This window comes from Sminthopsis crassicaudata, chromosome 2, assembly GCF_048593235.1.
Source record: "Sminthopsis crassicaudata isolate SCR6 chromosome 2, ASM4859323v1, whole genome shotgun sequence".
Lineage (NCBI taxonomy): Eukaryota > Metazoa > Chordata > Mammalia > Dasyuromorphia > Dasyuridae > Sminthopsis > Sminthopsis crassicaudata.
Genome location: NC_133618.1, coordinates 602,954,214 through 602,976,294, shown reverse-complemented (window position 1 = coordinate 602,976,294; position 22,081 = coordinate 602,954,214). Strand labels below are relative to the sequence as shown.

General features: G+C 34.7%; 1 protein-coding gene and 1 pseudogene across 1 annotated transcript; both read right to left on the bottom strand.

Moving 5' to 3' along the window:
* Nucleotides 1-2,509: 2,509 nt before the first annotated feature.
* LOC141552991 (interferon-induced protein with tetratricopeptide repeats 1B-like) lies at nucleotides 2,510-7,418 on the bottom strand (annotated as a pseudogene).
* A 2,854-nt stretch (nucleotides 7,419-10,272) lies between these two features.
* On the bottom strand, nucleotides 10,273-20,291 carry LOC141558498 (interferon-induced protein with tetratricopeptide repeats 1B-like). The gene is made up of 2 exons (XM_074295810.1): nucleotides 20,169-20,291; nucleotides 10,273-14,009 (listed from the first exon to the last, which is right to left on the bottom strand). Exons 1-2 carry the CDS (start codon nucleotides 20,171-20,173, stop codon nucleotides 12,554-12,556), a joined length of 1,461 nt encoding a protein of 486 aa, XP_074151911.1. The 5' UTR covers nucleotides 20,174-20,291; the 3' UTR covers nucleotides 10,273-12,553.
* Between the last annotated feature and the right edge of the window lie 1,790 nt (nucleotides 20,292-22,081).

Genomic DNA, 22,081 nt, shown 5'->3' with positions numbered 1-22,081 from the left:
TTAGTCTAGATTTCTCTCTTTGAGAAATACCTGTTTATATTTAATATTCAACTTACCTACTGAAGAATGGCTTTTTGTTTTTGAATATTTGAATCGGTTCCCTAAATGTTTTAGAAATCAGACCTTATCAGAGAAATGGGCCACAAAGATTCCCCCCTGACCTGATTACCTGTTTCCTTTCTAATTCTAACTGAACTAATTCTGTTGGCACAGCAATTTTTCATTTTTAGGTAATACAGATCACCCATTTTATCTTCTGTGATGCTTTCTACAATTTCTTTGGTTATGAATTCTTTATTTATAATTGCAAAAAGTCTCTCTTTCCACGTGCCTTTAACTTGTTTATAATGTCACCTTTTACATGCTTATCATGTATCCATTTGCAGCTTCCTATTAGTGTAGTGTGAATTTTTGTTCACCAAACTTGCATCAGACTTTCAAATTTTCTAGTTCTCTTCACAATAGTGAGTCCTTACCCTAGTAATTGAGGATTTTGGCTTACTTGAATAGTATGCTAATGTGCTCATTTGCTTCTGTATGCTATGTACCTGATCTCTTCCACTGATGAACATTTTTTTTTAAATCAATGCCAAAGTTTCAATAATTTGTAATATAATTTGTATACTATGTACAAGTATAATTTGATATTTGGTAATGCTATACGTCATTTCCTACTTTTTTCATGGTTTCCCTTAAAATCTTCAACCTTTTGTTTTCTCATATAATATTATTTGTATTAATTCTCAAAAGGGATTTTTGATAATTTGATGTATGGTTCTGAATAAATAAGTTATTATTAAATGATTGGTATCATTTAAAAATATATTGGCTCAGCCCCAACATAAGCCATTCATCTAATTTAACTCCATCTTTATATAAAACATTCTGTTTTCTTCATATAGTTCTTAGTTGTTTTAGCAGATGGACTCCCAATTGTATTTTACCTTCTGTAATTAAATCTACTTTTGACAAAAAATATAACATTGTTTTTTTCTAAAATATATTAAAGTCATAGGAATAATTTTATTTTTCTCAACATGGTAAATATAAAACCAAGAGCCAATCTTTTTAAGAAGGTCAGGGTAAAGGAAGACTTTTTAGTACTGAGGGTTCTTCTAACTGAGGGTTTATTGATAATATATAAAATATTATTTTTGTGGATTTTTAATTTTGCAATATGTATGTATTCATTGGTCATCAGTGCTTGTAAGCTTCCTTAAGTCCTTTGTCTTGATGCTATAGCTAGCATTTGAAGCACTATACTGAATAATATAGTGGTACTAGAAAGTCTTCCTTTACCCTGACCTTCTTAAAAAGATTGGCTCTTGGTTTTATATTTACCATGTTGAGAAAAATAAAATTATTCCTATGACTTTAATATATTTTAGAAAAAAAAACAATGTTATATTTTTTGTCAAAAGTCTTATCTCTGAGATGTAATTTGTATTTTGATAAAATTATAATATATTGTGTTTTACAGTTTCCTTAACATTGAACTACCCCAACTTTCCTGATAAAAATCCAATCTCACTATACTATGTAGTTTTTTAAAAATGGCCTCTTCACTGTTATTGTTATATTTTTAGTCAGTTTTCATTAAGCTTACTCTATCCTTGGTTTAGGAATCAAGACCATAATTACTCCTTAGAAGAAATTTGGTAGAAAAACTTTCCCCTTATTTTAGCAAACAATTTATTTAAGGAATTATTGTCTAAATGTTTTGAAGAATTCAATTGTAAATCCAATTAGATCTGTTTTATTACTTGAAAGTTCATATAAATGAATTTGTACATGAGCCTTATTCAATTTCTTTTCCATAGGGTATATTAAATTATTTTTACTGCATGCCATATTAGTCTCAGTGATTTATATTTATATAAAATTATTCACTTTTCATCAATTTATTGGTATATGATTTAGAAAAAGAGTGTTGACAATTTATTTTATTTCATCTTTCTTTGCTGTGAATTCCCTTTTTCATTTTTCTTCCTGGAAGTTTGGTTTTCTTCTTTGCCTTTTAGAATCGGGTAGACTGGGTAATAGTATATCAGTTTTATCTGGATTAAGTAATAACATAAGACATTTTAGTAATTAATGTAAAACATTATCCCTTCCACATATTAGGAGTTAGGGATGTGGTGACTCTCTTCAAACCCTGCAATCTGGAAAATCTATGTAAGTTTTTTTTATTAACTCTTTGTGCCAAAGAAAAAATATGAATTATTATTATATTAAAAGATAAATTATATTAATATTATACAATACTATACATATATTTTATGCATTTCTGAGTTTCTAAACTTTTTTGTGTCATTTGCTGGCCTTCATATGTCATTTGCAGCTTCCAAAAAAGTTCTGCTAAAACTCTCATTTAGTTTCTTATGATGACCCATGATATATTGAAATTGTGAATGGGAAAATTGTGATGCAGAAGGGAAAATCATTATATAGAAATTACTTTTTAATGAACTTTTGGAGTGATTTCCCAAATACAATAAAAAGTTATAAATCACAAATAGCCAAGAAGGCTTTCATTTCCAGGATTTAGGTTCACGGCTCCCTCTCTTATAGCTTTTTCTGATTTCTTAGGGTTCCTTGATCTGATGAATCCCAACAGACTCAAACTTTTCACATCGGATGGATTTCTATGAAATCCCTTTTTAGCTAATTTCTCCACAGCAGATAGAAGACCATTTTTTGTTTTGATTCTATAACTATTTTTAATTCTTCCAAGTAATGGTTGAGAGCATCAACTTCAGACCTCCTATGAAACTGCAGAAAGCAGCCATAGTTATAGTGGATCTTTTGTCTTATAGAATCTGCTTCATATTCAGCACCTTCTGGTAGTTTTCTTCTGCTTTTTGGAAGTCACCTGCTTCTGTATACATGTTGCCTAGTTCTTTTTTTTTTTAAATAATAATAGTTTTTATTTACCAGATATTTGCATGGGTAATTTTACAACATTGACAATTGCCAAAACTTTTTTTTCCCAATTTTTCCCTTCCTTCCCCCCTGCCCAGATGGCAGGTCGACCAATACATGTTAAATATGTTAGAGTATAAATTAAATACAATATATGTATCATATTGCCTAGTTCTATATAATTATCTACAAATATTGGATTATATTCTATTGTACTTTTAAAATTAAATATTGGTGACTGTATTGCACTTTCAAGATATTGTCTATCGCTGCCTTGGGGCTGATAGTTGGTAGCCTTCTTGATTTGAATCATTTTTGTCTTGTAAAGAAATCTAATCTGGCAATGCAGGATAGCAGAGAATGGAGTGGTCTGTAAAACAATTTGAAAGAGTTGAAGTGCTTTATCTAGGCACAATTTATTGTAGTAAAATTAAGCTACATAATGAAGGACATAGGGCTGTGAGGACTCACTGCTTGCCTCTTCAAGATACTTTTCTCCTTTTTCCTCTTAATCAAGGGTTTGGAGCTTCAGTGCAAGAACTTTAATGTAAGCATCTTCTGGGTTAATTGTGACTGCCCATCTGAGTAGTTCTAGAGAAATACTAGGATGATTTTTACCAGCACTGTTAGGCGAAACATGGCGATTACAAATCCAGTGTTGAATTCAGGGTTCTCAGGCTCTGATTCCAGAGTCTTTTGGAAACAAGCTTTGGCCCTTTCATAATATGTCCATGTAAACTTGAGCAGTGTCCAGCCTTCTTCACAGTCAATTTCTGGAAGTTCCACTTTATAGAGGACTTGAAAGCATCTTATAAATTGCCTCTACCCTGTCTAGGTAAGTCTGGGCTTCAGGCAGCCTGTTCATGTGATAATAGATCCAGGCATAGTTTCCCCAGGTCACAAAACTTTTTATTTCTGCTTGATCATCATGAAGCAGTTGGATCAATTCTTTACTTTTTCTCAAGATTTCCAGAGCCTCCTCATTTTGACCCCTCACATGCAAGCTAATGGATTGTGAATTCCCACATTGAACTTTGTGTCCAGAATCCTGTTTTCTAAATCAGGCAACTCTATGTCTTCTCTCATTAAATCCCATGTGAAGTGGCATCTCAACTGGAGCAGGGCATCAATCATAGGATTCTCCTCGTATCTCACTGTGGACACAAATAGGATGTTCTGTTATTAGGTATTGAACAAACAATGGAAAGGAGGTTAGAATGACCATTTCCTACTTCTACCCTCATCACAGAGAAATGCTTAGGTTATCTTCCAATTACTTTCCTATGCTGTCATTCTCTAAGAGTTCACTTGTGTAGAAAAGTTTGCTTATCTACTTTTACCTGTTGGCTTCTCCTTCTCAATCTGTGTCTCTTCTTTCTCTGTGAATAAAGACATTTAAAGAAGGTATCTCTACTAGGATGAATACAGATCATTCAGATGTTTGGGTAGTAAGAGAAGGCTCCAAGGTCTCTATGAATTTCCTTCTTTCCTCTTCTTTTCTTGAGAAAAACACTCTTAATAATAAGTGAAAATGTCCAAGAGATAGAAAATGAAAATGAGAAGTAGTCTCAGAGGGAAGGGTCATGAAGGGGCACACAAGGAACTGTGTCCTGGATAAGGTGGTGCTTCAGCTAAATGGGCAAAGAAGTCAGAAAGCATAGATGAGAAAGGAAAAATTCTAGGTATGGGGCCAGCCCGTAGAAATGTCTGGAGGATGAGATGTGTCTTGCCTGGGAAAAAGGAAACTGGGTAGCTGAATACTAGTATGTTTAGGGAAGCACAAAATCTGGCAAGGCATGAAGGACATGGTTCTGGTTGTACAGGGCTTTAAAAACCAAATATGGGAGTTTCTATTTGATCTTGGAGTAATAGGGAGTCAAAATACTTTATTCAGGAGTTTGGATGTGGCCACCAAAATGTTCTTCCACCCAAGGGTGGATGCTGAGAACAAGAATATGATCAGACCTCTACCCGAGTAAATTCACATTGGTAGATGAGTGGAGGATTGGAATGAAGAGATAGACCTACCTATATATTGAAGGTAGAGGAGACTTCTGAAATTCCTTTCAAATCCAAACCTAGAATCTTCTGACCTTGCCCTCTGTATTATTGTATACTCAAGCCAACAGGGAATCTCTAGATTCAAAAGTAGAAGGTAAAGAAGTAGACAGAGGAAAAGTGGGAATGGTTTGGAAATATTAATTCATAGTTCACAATACTAGACAAGTCTAGAATGACTGGGACTTAGTTCTCTTTTTCGAAATATTTCCACCTGTGGCCTGAAATGTTCACTTTGCTTCTTCAACTGAACTTTTGGTTAACAATTATTAACTCTTTACAAAAGAAAATACTTCTGTAAAGCTAAGAAAGTTCTAAGTTACTGTTGTTACACAGATTTAGCTCATGTTGCTTTACCCTTTAGATATATTTTTTCTTTCAGCAACCATTTTAATCTATCAGATTAAAGAATTTAGTTATCTGGATTCCAGATTTTGTCATCCACAGGTTGTTTCTGTAAGATATGATGATTTTTAAATTTATTACTTTGTGGATTGGGATGAAATATATCCCTAATTAAAAAAACAAACCAAACCAAAACAAAACAAAACAAAACCCCCCCAGCAACGTGACCTGGAATTCAAGTGGAATTCAGAATGAAAAAGTAGGAAAGGAGACAATTAATTTTGTAGAATGAAACTCTGAGGGAGTTAGGAAAAGGAGGAAAGAGCCTTGAAGTGAAAGAAACAAGTTCCACTTTTGATTCTCCATTTCACTTACTAGCCATTTCATTTTGTACAAGTTCCATCCTTTCTGGGCTATGGCTTCTTCGTAGATAAAACAAAGGGAGCTTGACTAGATAATCTTTTAGTTCCCTTCCAGTTGTATGAACTATATTGCTGAGGTTTTTAAGGAGAAGGAACAAAATTCATCCATTACAAAATTTCTGTATATAATTTTCATTCCCCTAAAGGAAAATTTTATTTATGTCTCATGACTCTTTGTTCCCAGCACCCAAAATTCAAGCTAGAATAATGTGTAATGTTCAAGGAGATAAAGTACAATGCTATATAACCTAAGAAAAAAAAAGAAATTAACCTATAGGAAATGGGATGGACAGTTGGAAAAATAGAAACCACAGTGAGCTAGAGATCTCTTTGAAAAAAGGTAACTTATTAGTAAGTGCTGAAAGCCATGACAGAGGTTTGGTTAAAGACAGGGAGTTATTTTTTCAATTGAGATCTGTTTTTTTAAAATCACTGTCATTTCTGATTATATGCTTTCCCCTACACTACCCACTAAGAAATCTCTGACAGAATGAAATATATTTTTTTAAAGAACAAAAGAAAGAAGCTAAGAATATGAATTCTGGGGCAAAATAATTTGTAACATAATGGGGAAAGTAATTTCATTTAAAATTAAATTAACTAGTGGGAAATGATGAAGGACAAAGGACAGGAAGTGGAATCATTGACTTTGGGACACTTCATAGTTCTGATCCTCAATTTCCTTATCAGTGAAAAAGGGGCATAGGACTAATATATATGATGAGTTTAGTTTTGGGGCATATAAAGACTGCAATTATGATGAGATATACTAGTTTTTTCAACTAACTCTGAGATATGGGACTAGGAACAATGTTGATAGATTCCCTAAAGATATAGGTCAGAAAATAATCTGCCAAAAAGAACTAAGTATTATTGCTGAGTATCCAAAAACTCAGAGAAAAATGAAAGCAGAACAGAGATGTAAGAAGAAAGTTTGTGAAGATGTTAGAAGAATGAAAAAAAAAAGACAAAGGAGGGTTTAATATTCTCTTTAAAATGTAATATTCTCTTGTTGAGGTTTTCTTGGGGTCTCTGGGAGCAGCCTTCCTTTCAGTTCAGTAATCACAAGTGCAGCCAGGGATTAAAGTCCAAATCCTTTATTGTCTGTTTCCAAGTCTTGTCTCCTTTCCTGCTGCCCAGTTAGCTTTCTTATAGTCAAGATCCTTTATTATCTCCTTCCTGGGTTGGATAGCTTTCTGGAGAGCCTTTCAGTCTGGCCTTGGTTCCGAGAGCTTGAACTCCCCACCTGCCTCCTCTGTCTTCTGAATCTCCCCGAATTCCAAGGGTTTGTGCTTCAGCTTGCAGCCACAACAAAGGTGGAAGATGGAATGAATCTGTCTCAGCCTCCAAGAGCTTCTATTGTGCTTGTCCTTCTGGCCCTGAGAGCTTCTTGCTTATATGCCCCACGCTGATTATACACCAATCATTATATCATTAGGAAACCATTATTTGTTGTAGGATTAAATCAATGCCAAAATAGACTTACCCAATGTCTCCTCAATTCCACTTACTTGGCACGTTGTTTCAAGTTCTGGCCCATAACAGGAGGGGAACTAATGAAATTAAATAAGCATTTATTAAGTTCATGCATAACCTTGGCATGAAACCATATAAAGTGTGGCCTTATATAATCTTATGACTTACTTGGAACAGATTCAAACTTGGAAACATTCTCAAAAGTCATATTTTTTTCTGACTCTTGCCTCCAAACTAGAATAGGTACCTTGAAATATTGTTCAAGTCTTCATCTGCATAGATGTGGGTAAAAGGGACAAAGCAATTTGGTGAGTTCTCAAAGTAGCATTGCCTGTTGAATACAAAACAGTCTTTTACTCTATAGAAAGAGTATTAAAAAACCACTGAACAATCAAGATTGAGATTCACATTCCTCTGATGGTACTTAGGCTGGTATCTATCTTTATAATATTGCCTTAAGGATTTGAATTTCCCTCATCTAGGAAGGGAAATGAACTTGGAGTTCCTAGAAAGACAAGCCTTTGCATTTCTGATGAGTACCATTTTCTACCCTGGACATCTACAAAACTTCTGGCCTAAGGCTTTGAATTCCTTCCAGAATGGGGAAAACAACAATTTGTTATTTCTAGAGAGGCAACTCCCTGCACTAAACTGTCCCAACAAAAATTGGGAGCATCTTTGGATTAAGTCCAGGTTTTGTTACTCAGGCCAGTTATGGCTGAGGGGTGGAGACAGAGTGTGAGTTTTTGTTTTTACTATAGTCTGGCCCTCCAACAGTCTGAGGGACAGTGAACTGGCCCCCTATTTAAAAAGTTTGAGGACCACTGCATCATAATTTAGTCCCTTATGTTCGCAAGAAAGTTCCTTTTTCTTGATTGGCGGGTTGGTTCTATGCTTCCTCATCACTCTACTTTTTCAGGTTGCTTCCATTTCTTGAGCCAATCAGCTCAGCAGGGAATAAGTGACAGAGGTGAGATCTAAATCCATTTTCTCTGACTTCAAACTCAGTGTTGATAAGTGTTCATTAATAATGACAACTATTTGTATGAAGCAGCTGTGGAAGAAACATTTATTTCACAATTGTGGGGGTAATTTCTCAGGTTTGGATTTATACAAAAAACTATCAATGATTACTGATAGGATCTTCATTCCTAGAACCTATTTAATTAATTAATCAATAGACATTTATTAAGTACATGTTTGTGCTAGGCACGTTGTTAGGCAATGAGAACACAAATAAGAGAACTCCTGATTTCACAGAGTTTGATTTTCAATGGGAGAAAAAAGTACATGTAAATATAGATAGAGCAAATATGAAATAAATAAATAAACATTAAGTACAAGGTAATTAGGGGTGGTAGGTCTTAATAGGCAGCTAGGGGGCATCGTAGTACATGGTATTAGGCCAAGAGTCTGAAGGTTCACAACTTCATATCCAACTTCAGACACACGTCACTAAAACCTGTTTACCTCAGTTTCCTAATCTGTAAGTGATCTGGAGAAACAATTGGCACACCATCCTATTATCTCTGCCAAGAAAACCTCAAATGGGGTCACAAAGACTAGGACATGACTGAAAATGACTGAACAACAGCCTTAGGTTCTTAAAATGTCCTAATTAGCTGAAGAGATCATGAATGGCTTCTTGGTGGTGCTTCAATGTGGGCTATACTTTAGAGGAAAAAAGGGTTTGTATGAAGTAGAAGGAAGGAGGGAGGGATTTTCAGACATAGGACATGATCAGTTCAGATGAAGGAAATAACAGACCAAGTGAGCAGAACAGAAAAGTGATTGGACTGGATAGAAGTACAAGGGAAAGGGAGGAAGATCCAGTCTGCCTGGAGAGAGGTTGGTGGCAGTTCATAAGGTTTTGTTTTTAAAGCTAATAAAAGGTATTTTTACTTTAACCTGGAAACCATAGGGAGTTATTGCAGTTTTTAGAATATCAAGGAGGGGACAGGGGGTTACATATGTCCACTTAGCTGGAGGTACTTTTATGGAAATTTACTATGTGGAGGCAAGATATTTGAAAAGGATATCATTATCTCTCTAGGAGTATCAATACGAAGAAATTAGTGTAGGAAGGAAACATGTGAGTTACTGCTGAAGTCTTTGAGAATGGAGAAAGCATGATGGGGTTGATATAGGAAACACATTAAAAAGCAGCCACCAACATTTGGTTAGGGCAATGGACATGGATGAAGTGATTTTCGAAGATAAATCTTGCATGATGAAAGAAGAAGAGTCTGTAAGGGACACTGACAAACAAGTAGGCTACCAACTCTTCTTATAATAATGATGGTGGCTGGTGACCAAGAATATTGTCATATATCATCTTCTGAAAGCCAGTAGGGGTTGGGAAAGGTCAGGGTATAGAAACATTTTTTGGTGAGAACAAGGAATTAGGGACAACTTGAGAAGGGGAAATCTGAGTCAAAGACAAGTTTACTAATGATAATGTGGAGTTTAATGAATGTTTCTGGAGCAAAAAAAAGGAAAGTTGATGGGTTTTAGAATATATGGCATGAAGCAGTTTGAAGAATAGTATTCTGTCTCTGGGGTGGGCTAGACTGAATTTAAAAAAGAAAAAAATGATTTATAAGGTGTTCATACATGGCTGATTCTGTGTTAAACACAGAAGTTACAAATAGAAAGAAAACAGGTAAGTCTTTGTCCTCAAGGTGCTTCCATTCTTATGATGGAAGATAAAATATATAGGGGAATTAAGGCCAGGGAGGAGTTTTGCATGAAGTCAGAGGGAATGGAAATTTAGCGTTATGGGGCCACCAGATGAAATGTCCTTTCCAAGAAGAAAGGTGGTGATTTGATGAATTGTCCTGAGAGCTAGATGTGGAAAGTAGGGAATGAGGATTTCTGGGAGTGGGAAAAGTTTATCAACATGGCAGGGGTGGTTATGAATTAGTGGATCTGGATCAGAATGAAATAAAGTAAAAATTTAGCAGTCAGAAAGCCAGGGATGGGGTTCAGATTCCTACTTCTGTATTTATATTCTAGTCAGAAGATGAAGTGAGAAGACATGGCATGAAAATGTGGTTAAATAATCATTTATTAATAACACTGAACTTTGTAACGTTAATTTATTGACATCATAGAACCAAATCTCTGGAGTTAGAGGAGCCATGAGAGATCTAGTTGTTAAGTGCTTTCACTTCACTGAGGAAGGCCTAGCATGTCTCATGGATGGGGTTTCAACTCAGTTTCTACATTTGTAATTCCTGTTGCCTTTTTACTGTCCATTTGTACTCAGTAAACATTAGTAAAAACGACCAGGTATTTAGAGAAAGTAGTTCTACTGGATAAATACTGGTCTTGGACTGATTTCAGAAAATCTTGAAAAGACTTACATGAACTGATACTAAGTGAAGAAAGCAAAATCAGGAGTACACTGCACATAGTAACAAGAAGATTTTGTGAAGGACAATTGTGATGAACTTGGCTCTTTTTATTGGTGCAATGATTCAAGGTAATTCCAATAGACTTGGGATGGAAAATGCCATTTGTATCTGAGAGAGAACTATGGAGACTAGATGTGGAAGAAAGCTTAGAATTTTCACCTTTGTTTGTTTGCTTTTTCTTTCTTGTGTTTTTCCCCATTTGGTCTGATTTTTCTTGCACATGGCAAATATAGAATTATGTTTAACAGAATTGCACATATTTAATCTATATCAAATTGGTTGCTATTTTGGAGAGCAGGGGAAAGGGAAGAAGAGGGGAAAATTTTGAAACACAAAAATCTTACAAAAATGAATGTTGAAAACTCTCTACATGTATTTGGAAAAATAAAATATTATTGAGGAAAAAACAAAACATTTCTCCTAGGATTTCCTTGGGATAGGAGATTTCCAGGTGAGGAACGTGCATCTATCAACACAAATCAATATAATATTTTCACTGGAACATTTAGCCTGAGTTACCTAAAGACCACCAAGTAAAATGATTTGACCAGTGCAGGGATCCAGTCTCTGCAGGAGGTCCAGGGGGTTGAGCAGGAGGAATAGGATCGGCTTCAAAGGAAGATAGGAGTAGTGGGGTAGTTTGAGTGAGGAGCTGATGGAAATGATGTTCCCCCTTTCTCTCAGGCTCCTTCAGGCTTTATTTTATACTATATCAGGATCATATACTTTTCTCTAGGTCAACATAGTCTTCAGACATGTGTCTAACTTATTGACCTTTATATGTTACTACATTTGCATTTAATATTTGAGTAAGTTTTTTTTTATAATTAAGTGTTAATTATTGATTACATTATGTGAAACCAATAATGAAAGGTAAATGTTATACAAGGTTAAATTTCAGTGAATTTTGTTAGTTTACTTACTTATGTCTTCTTTGTCAATTCTATGGATTGTTTCATTCCTGACTTAAAACCATATACATAGGCATTTAGGGCAATGCTTAGTTATACTTTAACCATCTTTTGGTTCCTAGACATACTGATCTTTTCTGAGTCTAAATAGGTAAATGCCATTATTTTCTAGACCTTTGGATTCTCTCCCATAATGATAATGCTCTCCATGATGTTCTCTCCTTTATCACTAGTCTCATTGAGAGATTAGTTTTATTAAGACAGAAATATGCATATGCAATCATTTCTAGTTAACTTGCCCAAATTCTCCTTGTCACCAGATTTTTTTTAGATAATGTTTTAGTGCTGTAATCAAGCCAATTATAAATAATATAGGAAATAAGAATGAGAATCATAGAAGGAAATGTTGTTTCTGCAGGAGTGCTGTGCACATCTGATCTCAGTGCTGAGCTTTGCCAATCAGCTTAGAGATTGAGACTTCCAACAGACCAGAGTAACACAATTAGTGCATGTCAGAAATAAGACTTGAAATCAAGTGATTCTGGCTTCAACACTAATTCTCTCTCCATTCTACAGTATTGTGTTTCAGTTCATTAGTAGCTTTACCAGCCACTGGCATTTATGATATTTTGGGACTGAATTCACAAATGGAATTTTACATTAAAGGCAAATCCATCATGGAATTGCTGATGGGGGGTTTTATTTCCAGTATCCTATTCATCCATCCATCCATCCATCTATCAGTTAGTCAACAAACATTTATTTATTAGGCACCTACTATGTTTCAGGCACCCTGAGCATTGTGCTAGATATTTGGGATACAAATCCAAAGGAAGAAATAATCCTTACTTTCAAGGATTTTGCATTTTAGTAGACAAGTCAATATGAAATAACTTACAGCATGACTATGAATGAGATAGTCACAAATGAATATAAACTCTGTAAATACAAGGTGTTTTTAGAGTAAAGAATGCAGAAGCAGCTGAAGGGATCTGAAAAGACTTCAGAAAGAAGCTAATGATTGAGTAGCATCTGGAGAGAAAAGAGGTGTTCCAGAGAGCAAAAGGGAGGAGCCCAATTCCAGGGCTTTCTCATAGGACTGAATGGCTTCTCTTGATTCTCCTTTCATTTTATGAATGAACCCCAGAAGACTCAAACTCTCCACATCTGATGAGTTTCGATGAAGACGCTTTTTACAGAGTTTCTCCAAAGCAAGGAGATGCTTTTTAAACATGTTATTATCAGTGTTTATTTTTATTCCTTCCAGATAATGGGTGAGAGCGTCAGCCTCAGATCTCCTATGAAACTGCTGAAAGTAGCCATAGTTATAGTGAATTTTTTGTCTTACAGAATCTTTAAGTTGCTTCATATTCAGCACCTTCTGGTAGTTTTCTTCTGCTTTATCAAAGTCACCTGCTTCTGCATACATATTGCCTAGTTCTATGTAACTATCTTTAAATGTGGAATTAAACTCTATTGTCTTTTTAAAATGAAATATGGCTGACTGAATTGCTTTTTCAAGATTTCCTTTATCCCTGCCATGTGGATGATAGTTGGCAGACTTCTTGATTTGATTCATTTTTGTCTTGTATAAAAATCCAATCTGGTGATGTAGGGTAGCAGAGGATGGAGTGGTCTGCAAAGCAGTTTGATAGAGTTCAAAAGCTTTATCGAGGCACAATTTGTTGTGGTAAAATTTAGCTGCATAACGAAGGACATAGGGCTGTGAGGACTTACTGCTTAAAGCCTCTTCAAGGTACTTTTCTCCTTCTTCTTCTTTATCAAGGGACTGGAGCTTCAGTGCAAGAAGAACCTTAATGTAAGCATCTTCTGGATTGAGAGTGACGGCCCGTCTGAGTGGTTCTATAGAAATACTAGGATGATTTTTGCCACGATTATCCAGGCGAAACATGGTGATTGCAAATCCAGTATTGAATTCAGGGTTCTCAGGCTCTGATTCCAGAGCCTTTTGGAAACAAACTTTGGCCCTTTCATAATATGTACATGTAAACTTGAGCAGTGTCCAGCCTTCTTCACAGTCAATTTCTGGAAGTTCCACTTGATAGCGGAAAGGACTTGAAAGCTTCTTACAACTTGCCTCTACCCTGTCTAGGTAAGTCTGGGCTTCAGGCAGCATGTTCATGTGATAATAGATCCAAGCATAGTTTCCCCAGGTCACAAAGCTTTTTATTTCTGCTTGATCATCATGAAGCAGTTGGATCAATTCTTCAGTTTTTCTTAAGATTTCCAGAGCTTCCTCATTTTGACCTCTCACATGCTTTACATAAGCTAATGTATTATGAATTCCTATGTTGAACTTTGTGTCCAGGAAATTAATTTCTTCCAGAATCCTGTTTTCTAAATCAGGCAACTCTAGGTCTTCTCTTATTAAATCCCATGTGAAGTGGCATCTCAACTGGAGCAGGGCATCCATCATAGGATTCTTCTCAGATATCTCACTGTGGATACAAATAGGATGATCTGTTATTAATTGTTGCTATTAGTCCTTCATTCTCTAAGAGGACATTAGGGTGACATCAGGAAGGACTGATGTCTTGACTTGCAAATGAATTAGATTTAAGTGAGGCAGGGCTGTGCAAAGTCATCAGCTTTACTCTCCTCTAGAGTAATCTGAGTCCAATGGTAAGACATACTGGACTACTGGAAATATCTCCAGATGCAGTGAGAGACCTTGACCTTTGTTTATTTAGATCTATTTTTATTATATATATATATATATAATATATATATATATATTATAAAACTAATATGCATATATTAGTTTTATAATATTTGCTTTTGTAAAATTTTGATTTCCCCCTTTTTTACTTTCTTTCCCCTCCTCTTTCCCAAGATAGCAAGCAATTTGACATGGATTATACATGTACAATCATATTAAACACATTTCCACATTAGTCATGTTATGAAAGAAGAATTAGAACAAAAAGGAAAACCCATGAGAAAGGAAAAACAAACAAACAAAAAAAATTCCAGTAAAAATAGTATGTGTGAATCTGCATTCAGACTACATAGGTCTTTCCCTAGATGTGGATAGCATTTTCCATCATAAGTTTTTTGTAATTGTCTTGGTTCATTGTATTGCTTAGCAGAATTAAGTCTGCCAAAGTTGTCATATATTGTTGCTGTTACTGTGTACTATGTTCTCCTCACTTTACTCAGCATCAGGTCATGGTAAGTCCCGATTTTTTGGAAATCTTTCTGCTCGTCATTTCTTAGAGCACAGTAGTATTCCATTAAATTCCCATGCCTCAATTTGTTCAGCCCTTCCCTAATTTATGGGCACCCCCTCAATTTCCAATTCTTTACCACTACAAAGAAAGCTGCTATGAACATTTTTGTATATATGATTTCCTCTTTTTTAATGATCTATGAGATAAAGACCAAGTAGTGATATTATTGGATCAAAAAGTATATACAGTTTTATACTCCTGTAGGCATAGTTCCAGCTTGCTCTTTAGAAGAGTTGAATCAGTTCAAAACTCCACCCACAAAGCCTTATTATTCCAGTTTTCCCACTTAATCTCCAACATTTATAATTTTCCTTTTCTGTCATATTAGATAATCTGATCTAATCTGATCTGATCTCAGAGTTATTTTAATTTTCATTTCTTTAATCAATAGTGATTTAGAGAATTTTTCCATATGATTATAGATTTAATTTCTTCATCTGAAAATTGCCTGTTCATATCCTTTGGCCATTTGTCAATTGGGGAATGACTTGTATTCTTATCAGTTTGACTCAATTCTCTATACATTTTAGAAATGAAGCTTATAAAATTTGATTCAACTTTTTGCTTACCTTTTAATCTTGGTTGCATTGGTTTTGTGCAAAAACTTTTTAAATTTAATGTAATCAGAATGATTTAAACTAGATTGTTAATGGGGCAGAGCCAAGATGATAGAGTAAAGGCAGGGACTCACTCAAGCAAGCTCTCCCACAAACCCTTCCAAACTGTTTAAATAATGTCTCTAAACAAATTTTAGAGCATCAGAACCCACAAAAAGAATTTTCCAGCTGAAGATAGCTTGCAAAGTCAACAGGAAAGTTCTCCTGCACAAGAATGAAAATCCAATGCAGCTTCTGGAGGCCTCAACCCAAGGGAGTTCTCTTTACTAGCATTGAGGAAGGACTCTGTCACTTTAGTCATTAGAATTCACAATCACAGTGGAGTGGGGATCCTCTTCACAGTTCTGGGGTAGAAAAGGGCGCTTATGGTCAGGTCCCTAGAAGACTCTCTGAAAACAGCTGCACAAAACTCTTGAAAAATGGCACATAACACTCTACTCTTTAGAAACAGATACTTACTTTAGCAAAGAGTTAAAAGCTGAATAATAGGCTGGGGAAATGATCAGCAACAGAAAAAAGACTGTGACCATAGAAAGTTACTATGATGATACAGAAGATCAAAACATATACTCAAAAGATGACCAAATCAAAGCTGCTACATTCAAAATCTCCAAAAAAAATAAATTTCAAGCATTAATGATTAAAAGATTGGCGCTGAATAGAAAATTTGATTTTCATATATGGGACTTAGGAAAAGTGTAATCAGAAAAGGGAAATCATAAGGGACTTAATAAGGAAGGAGGAAGGAAAAAAATCTAAAACTCAAAGTTTTAAAAACAAATGTAAAAATTGTTTTATATATAACTGGAAATGTGTGCATATATATGCACACATAAATATATATTTTTGAGGAGGGATAGGATGAAAAGAGAGAGAGAGAATATAATAAACAGAAAGGGGAAAAAGGATGGCGGGAAATATAATTAGCAATAATCACTGTGAAAAAATTTGAAATATGTTTCTTTGATAAAGTCTAATTTCTGAAACACATAGAGAACTAAGTCAAATTTATAAAAATAAAGACTGTGTTGGAGGAGATGTAGGGAAAATGAGATACTAATACATTGTTGGTGGAATTGTGAGCTAATTTAATCATTCCATAAAGGAATTTGGACTATACCCAAAGAATTATAAACTGTGCATATCCTTTGATCTAGTAATATCACTACTAGGATTCATGTTAAAAGAAATTAAAAAGAAGAAGGAAAAGTACGTATATATACAAAAATATTTATAACATGTTTTGTTGTGGCAAAGAATTAGAAATTAAGGACAATGCCATAAATTGAGGAATGGGGTGAACAAATACCAAATTATGGTATGTGGTTATGATAGAATACTATTATTATAAGAAATGATGAGTAGGATGATCTAAAAAAAGACTTACTTGAGCTGATACAAAGTGAAATGTGATACAAAGTAACAGCAATATTGTAAGATGATCAGCTGTGAATGATTTAGTTATTCTCGGCAATACAATGATCCAAGTCAACTCTGAAGTACTTATGATGACAAATGCTTTCCATTCCCAGAGAAAGAACTGATGATGTTTGAATACAGATTGAAGAATACTTTTTAAAAATGTATTTTTCTTGAGGATTTTTTCTGTATGTTTTTTCTCCCCACAACAGACGAGTGTCTGTTATGAAAATGTTTTGCTTCTCTCTCTCTCTCTCTCTCTCTCTCTCTCTCTCTCTCTCTCTCTCTCTCTCTCTCTCTCTCTATATATATATATATATATATATATATATATATATATATGTGTGTGTGTGTGTGTGTGTGTGTATGTGTGTGTGTGTATAATCCACAATCCCCATATACACATATACATATGTGTGTATTTAAATTGTTTGCCTTCTCAATGTGAGGTGGAGAGTAGGGAAAGAATTTGAGCTCAAAGTTTAAAAACTAATGTTAAAATTGTTTTGACATGCAACTACAGAAAATAAAATATGAACTAAACACAAAAAAATTACCATTGTCCACCTCCACTCCCATAACAGAGAAATGTGTATGTCCTTCAAAAACTTTCCAATTCCTTCATTCCTTAAAAGGGCATGTATCTGGCCAAGTCCAAAGAAACCTGCTCCTATATAATTGAATTTCTCTGTCAAATCTCTTTTTTTTGTGGAAGGAAGATTAAAGAGAGTTTAGTGAAGGAGTGACTGCTATGATATATGCAGATTGCTCAGGGCTTGGGTATAAAAAGGGGAGAAAAGCAAGAGCTTCATATTCTTCCCTTTATCCTTTGACATTCTAGATATTGCATTGTATTGAATCAGGGAGGCATTTTTCTGTGAAAATCACTGATGGGCTCCGTGTTTACTATTGCTATTTGAGTTAAGCCTTTCCTTTCCTACAGGTCCCTCTGAAGAAGTGTCACTGGGATCATCCAGTCCTTGATGCATATCATACCTCTATTACTTCTATGCCATGAACTCTGTTTCCTGGGGAGCCAATATTGTCAGTCATGCTCATGCTCCACACTACAGTATAATAATTTGAAACCTCCCTTTATAACAGGTGCATGACAAAATGTATTAGAAATTCTTAGATAGTATCATGTCTCATTGGTCTACTTGTTTGGTGCAAGGAATGGAATAGAAGTGGCTAACAGCTTAGAGGTACACCACCTTCCCCTATTTTTCTTAGTGAGATTAGTGAGCTGATGAACTAACATAGCTGTGGTACTTCCAGGCTTTACAGACGATGGCAAAGAGATATATAATTTTTGTAATTTGAGACAGCATCTAATCCCTAGCAGTAACACACCATGCTTTTTCTCAGGTTGAAAGACTCCAAAATGCTCATGAAATCTATTAATACTACCACATCAAACCCCTAACCTTTAGATCAAAAGCTGTACCTCATTTGTAGTTAGCATAGTGTATCGCCTATAGTAAGCTCTTACTAAATGCTTGTTCAATTGGATCAAATCGGACTGTTTCTGCCTTGTGCTGTGAGATTTCTTTTTAAACACATAGGAATTTCATAGATTTCTTTGTCAAACAATGGGCTTGGGTAGAGTGATCTTGAAGCTCCCTTTCTGGTCTAAGGTAGTATGACTCCAGTTGGGATCATCAGTGATGCTATCTATTGAAATTGGCATTATATTGGCACTGTCCATGAAATTTCAATTTAGGGCTGTTTCTATCATGTGTCTATAAAATTGTATACATGGACTCATTGATAACAGGAAGGAATGATAAACAAATCATTGGTGTGCAATGCATTAGACACAGAAGTTGTACTGTGACAGGCAAGCAGACTTCTATTCAGTCAATTATTTAAAAATTTATAAACACCTTTCTTTTTTAATTTAGTATTTTAATTTTCTTACATGTAAAATAAATTTTAATTTTTAAAACTTTGAATTCCTGATTCTCTCTTCTCCTCACTCCTTATCCTCCCACCCCCCAATGAGAAGACAAGCAATTTGAAACAACTTATATGTGTTCTCATGCAAAATATTTCCATAATAGTCATTTTGTAAAAGAAAACAGAGACCAAAAATACCTTCAAGAAAAATAAAGAAAGTTTAAAAAGTATATTTACTCCAGGGATGGACAGAATTTTTGATCATAAGTTCTTCAGAGTTGCTTTGAATCATTGTATTGCTGAGAACAGCTAAGTCATTTACAACTGATCATCTTATAATATTGCTGTTACTTTGTTCATGTACATTTCCTTTTTGCATCATCTGATGGAACTCTCTCCATGTTTTTCTGAGATCATCCTGCTTGGCATTTCTTAGAGCACTATAGTATTCCATTATAATCACATACGTAGTTTTTTCAATCATTCCCCAAGTGATAGGCATCTCTTCAATTTCCAATTTTTTACTCCCTAAGAAATGCTAATTGAACACCTTTTTAAGGTCCCAGTAAAGTATTAGTTGCTAGAATTATAAGAGAAATAGAAAATACATTCTGGAACCCTCAGGGAGATTAGTTTTTGATTCCTGACAGTATATAAAAAGGCTTTGTATTTTATATCTACGAATTCAATAAATATGTCTGATATGTCCTCTATGGGATAAATAGTTGGCACAGTAAATAGAACTTTCTAGTTCTCATTTTACAGCTTTTTAACTATGGCTTTCAGGGGTCTCTTGTCACTATTGTTAAATGGAGTGAGGAGCGTCTAAGTATGACCATATGTTTTCCTGTCCTGCTATTTCTGGTAAAGGAAAAGTATTTGGGGGTTAAATAAATTAACAATAAAATTTGAGAACATAAAGCTATGTGTGTATGTATACATATATATGCATGTACATGCATATATACATACGTATATATATATATATATATATTTATATGCATATATTTATACATATATCTCCTGTGACCCATGACTCAGGATTTCCTTCTAAGTTCATCATGTCATGCCTGGACTATTGCAAGAACCTTCTAAACATTCTCATTTGACTCCAGTCTTTCCTGCCACTTGTCATTCTTGTTCCCCACTGCCAGATTAACATTCTTAACATACCCCATTTCATCAGTTTATGCCCCATTTGAAAATTCTTGAATGGTTGCCTGTTCTCTAGAGGGCAAAGTCTGAATCTCTTCATTCGACCCCCATTTGACATTGATCACATATTGGTTTGTAGGGTGAATTCAATCCCCAATGGGTTATATGAGCATCTGCCTTCAGTGTTAATAAAGAATGCTCATCTATTTAAGTCTGATTAAGATAGCAGGGAGGAAATTTCAAAGGCAACACAAGAGAAAGAAAGAAAGCTCTTTACCTCATAATTGATTCCTTGTTACTTCTTTTGAGGTTCTGTAAGGATGTTAAAGAGACGAATTTCCTCTTCAGAAGCCGGGTTTGCTTCTTTCAGGCTGTGCAGACCAGAGTTAAATAGACAAAAGAGGAGGATCCTATTAGGTCACATGCATGTGGTTTGGGGAATAGAAACTGAAAATGAATCATAGTAAGTTTCTCAGCAACTGAATGAATGCTGAATTCTGGGACTGAGGAGTCTTGAAAAACATGCACCTAGATTAAAAAAACAATAAAAAATATTCCCTGTATTTTGTCTTTTTATTCCCTTCATTTTAAAATATTTACCCATCCTCTGGCCACTCTTATTTCCCTCCAAACCCTCTAGCTCCCCATCCTATTTTTACTTTGCCCAGGTTGATATTTCTTGTGGCAAAAGAAAGTGTTTTAAGGAAAGTCATAAAATCATGAATATAGGCTTTTACCTGGGGCAGAATGATTTGGAAAACATTTAGGAAAATTTTTTTAATAAAAAAATTAGACTAGTGGTAGAGAAAGTGGTAAAGCAGTATGGGATTAAAGCTCAGTTTAAAAAATGGATTTCTGTGGTCTGCATATTGACTTAGAAAACCTGAAACTTCTTTTATGTTTCATTGCCTTTTTATTCTTCTTGTCACACATTTCCCAATTACATTTTAATCTAGTTCAAGCTTTGGGAGTTTTGCTGGTTACTTTGATGGGTCAGAACGCAGAGTTTGACAAAAAATACATATCTAGCTAAGAAATGTGTAGCACTAAATTCTTATCTTTTGAGAGGATCTTGCTAAAATCTTATTTGTTGATAGGACCTTGCAAAAACCTCTTCCTGTATCTTCATCTATCCTGGCTCCTTATTTGTCCCACAAATCCTGGTTCTTTCCTTATTTTTCTTTTACATTTTACAACCCTGTAGGCTATTAAGCCTGCTGGCTGAAGTCCAAATTTTCAGCATATAAAGCACCCCCAAATTTTACTAATTACCAGAGTCTTTCAGAGTCTTGTCCTTTTCACTTTTACATTAATAAAATCTTTTATAACTACAAGAGAATCTATTTACCTAAATAATTCATCAATTGATAGTCAAACATAATAGAACAGAAATAGAAAAGAAAATTTTTAGGTGAAGAAATTAAAGCCATTTCTAGTCTTATGAAAAAATATATTCAGTATTGATTAGAGAAATACAAATTAAGGCAACTCAGAAGTACCACTTCATATCTCTCAAATTGGCTAAGATAGCAGGAAAAGATTATTATAAATGTTTGAGAGGATGTGGGAAAATTGGGACATTAATTCATTGTTAGTGGAGTTGTGAAATGATCTAACCAGTCTAGAGAGCAATTTGGAACTATGCCCAAAAGGCTATTAAACTGTGCATACCCTTTGATCTAGCAATGGATTAGTATCCTAAAAAGATCACAAAGGAGGGAAAAGGATCTACATGCACAAAAATATTTGTAGCAATTCTATTTGTAGTAGCAAGGAACTGGAAATTGGGTAGAAGCCATCAATTGGGGAATGGCTAAATAAGTTATGTTATATGAATGCAATAGAATATTATTATTCTATAAGAAATAATGAGAAAGACTTATTTGAACTGATACTAAGTGAGGTGAATAGAATTAGAAAACATTGTACACAGTAATGGCAAGCTTATGTGATGATTAACTGTGATGGACTTGGGTCTTTTCAACAATGAAGTGATCCAAGATGATTCTAATAGGTCTGATAGAAAGTGCCATCTGCATCCAGAAAAGGAATTATGGAGACTGAATATGGATCAAAACATTGTATTTTCATCTTTTGTTGTTCTTGCTCGTTTGCTTCCTTTCTCATGTTTTTTTTCCATTTGATCTGTTTTTCTTTTTTTTGTATATCATACAAATATGGAAATGTTTC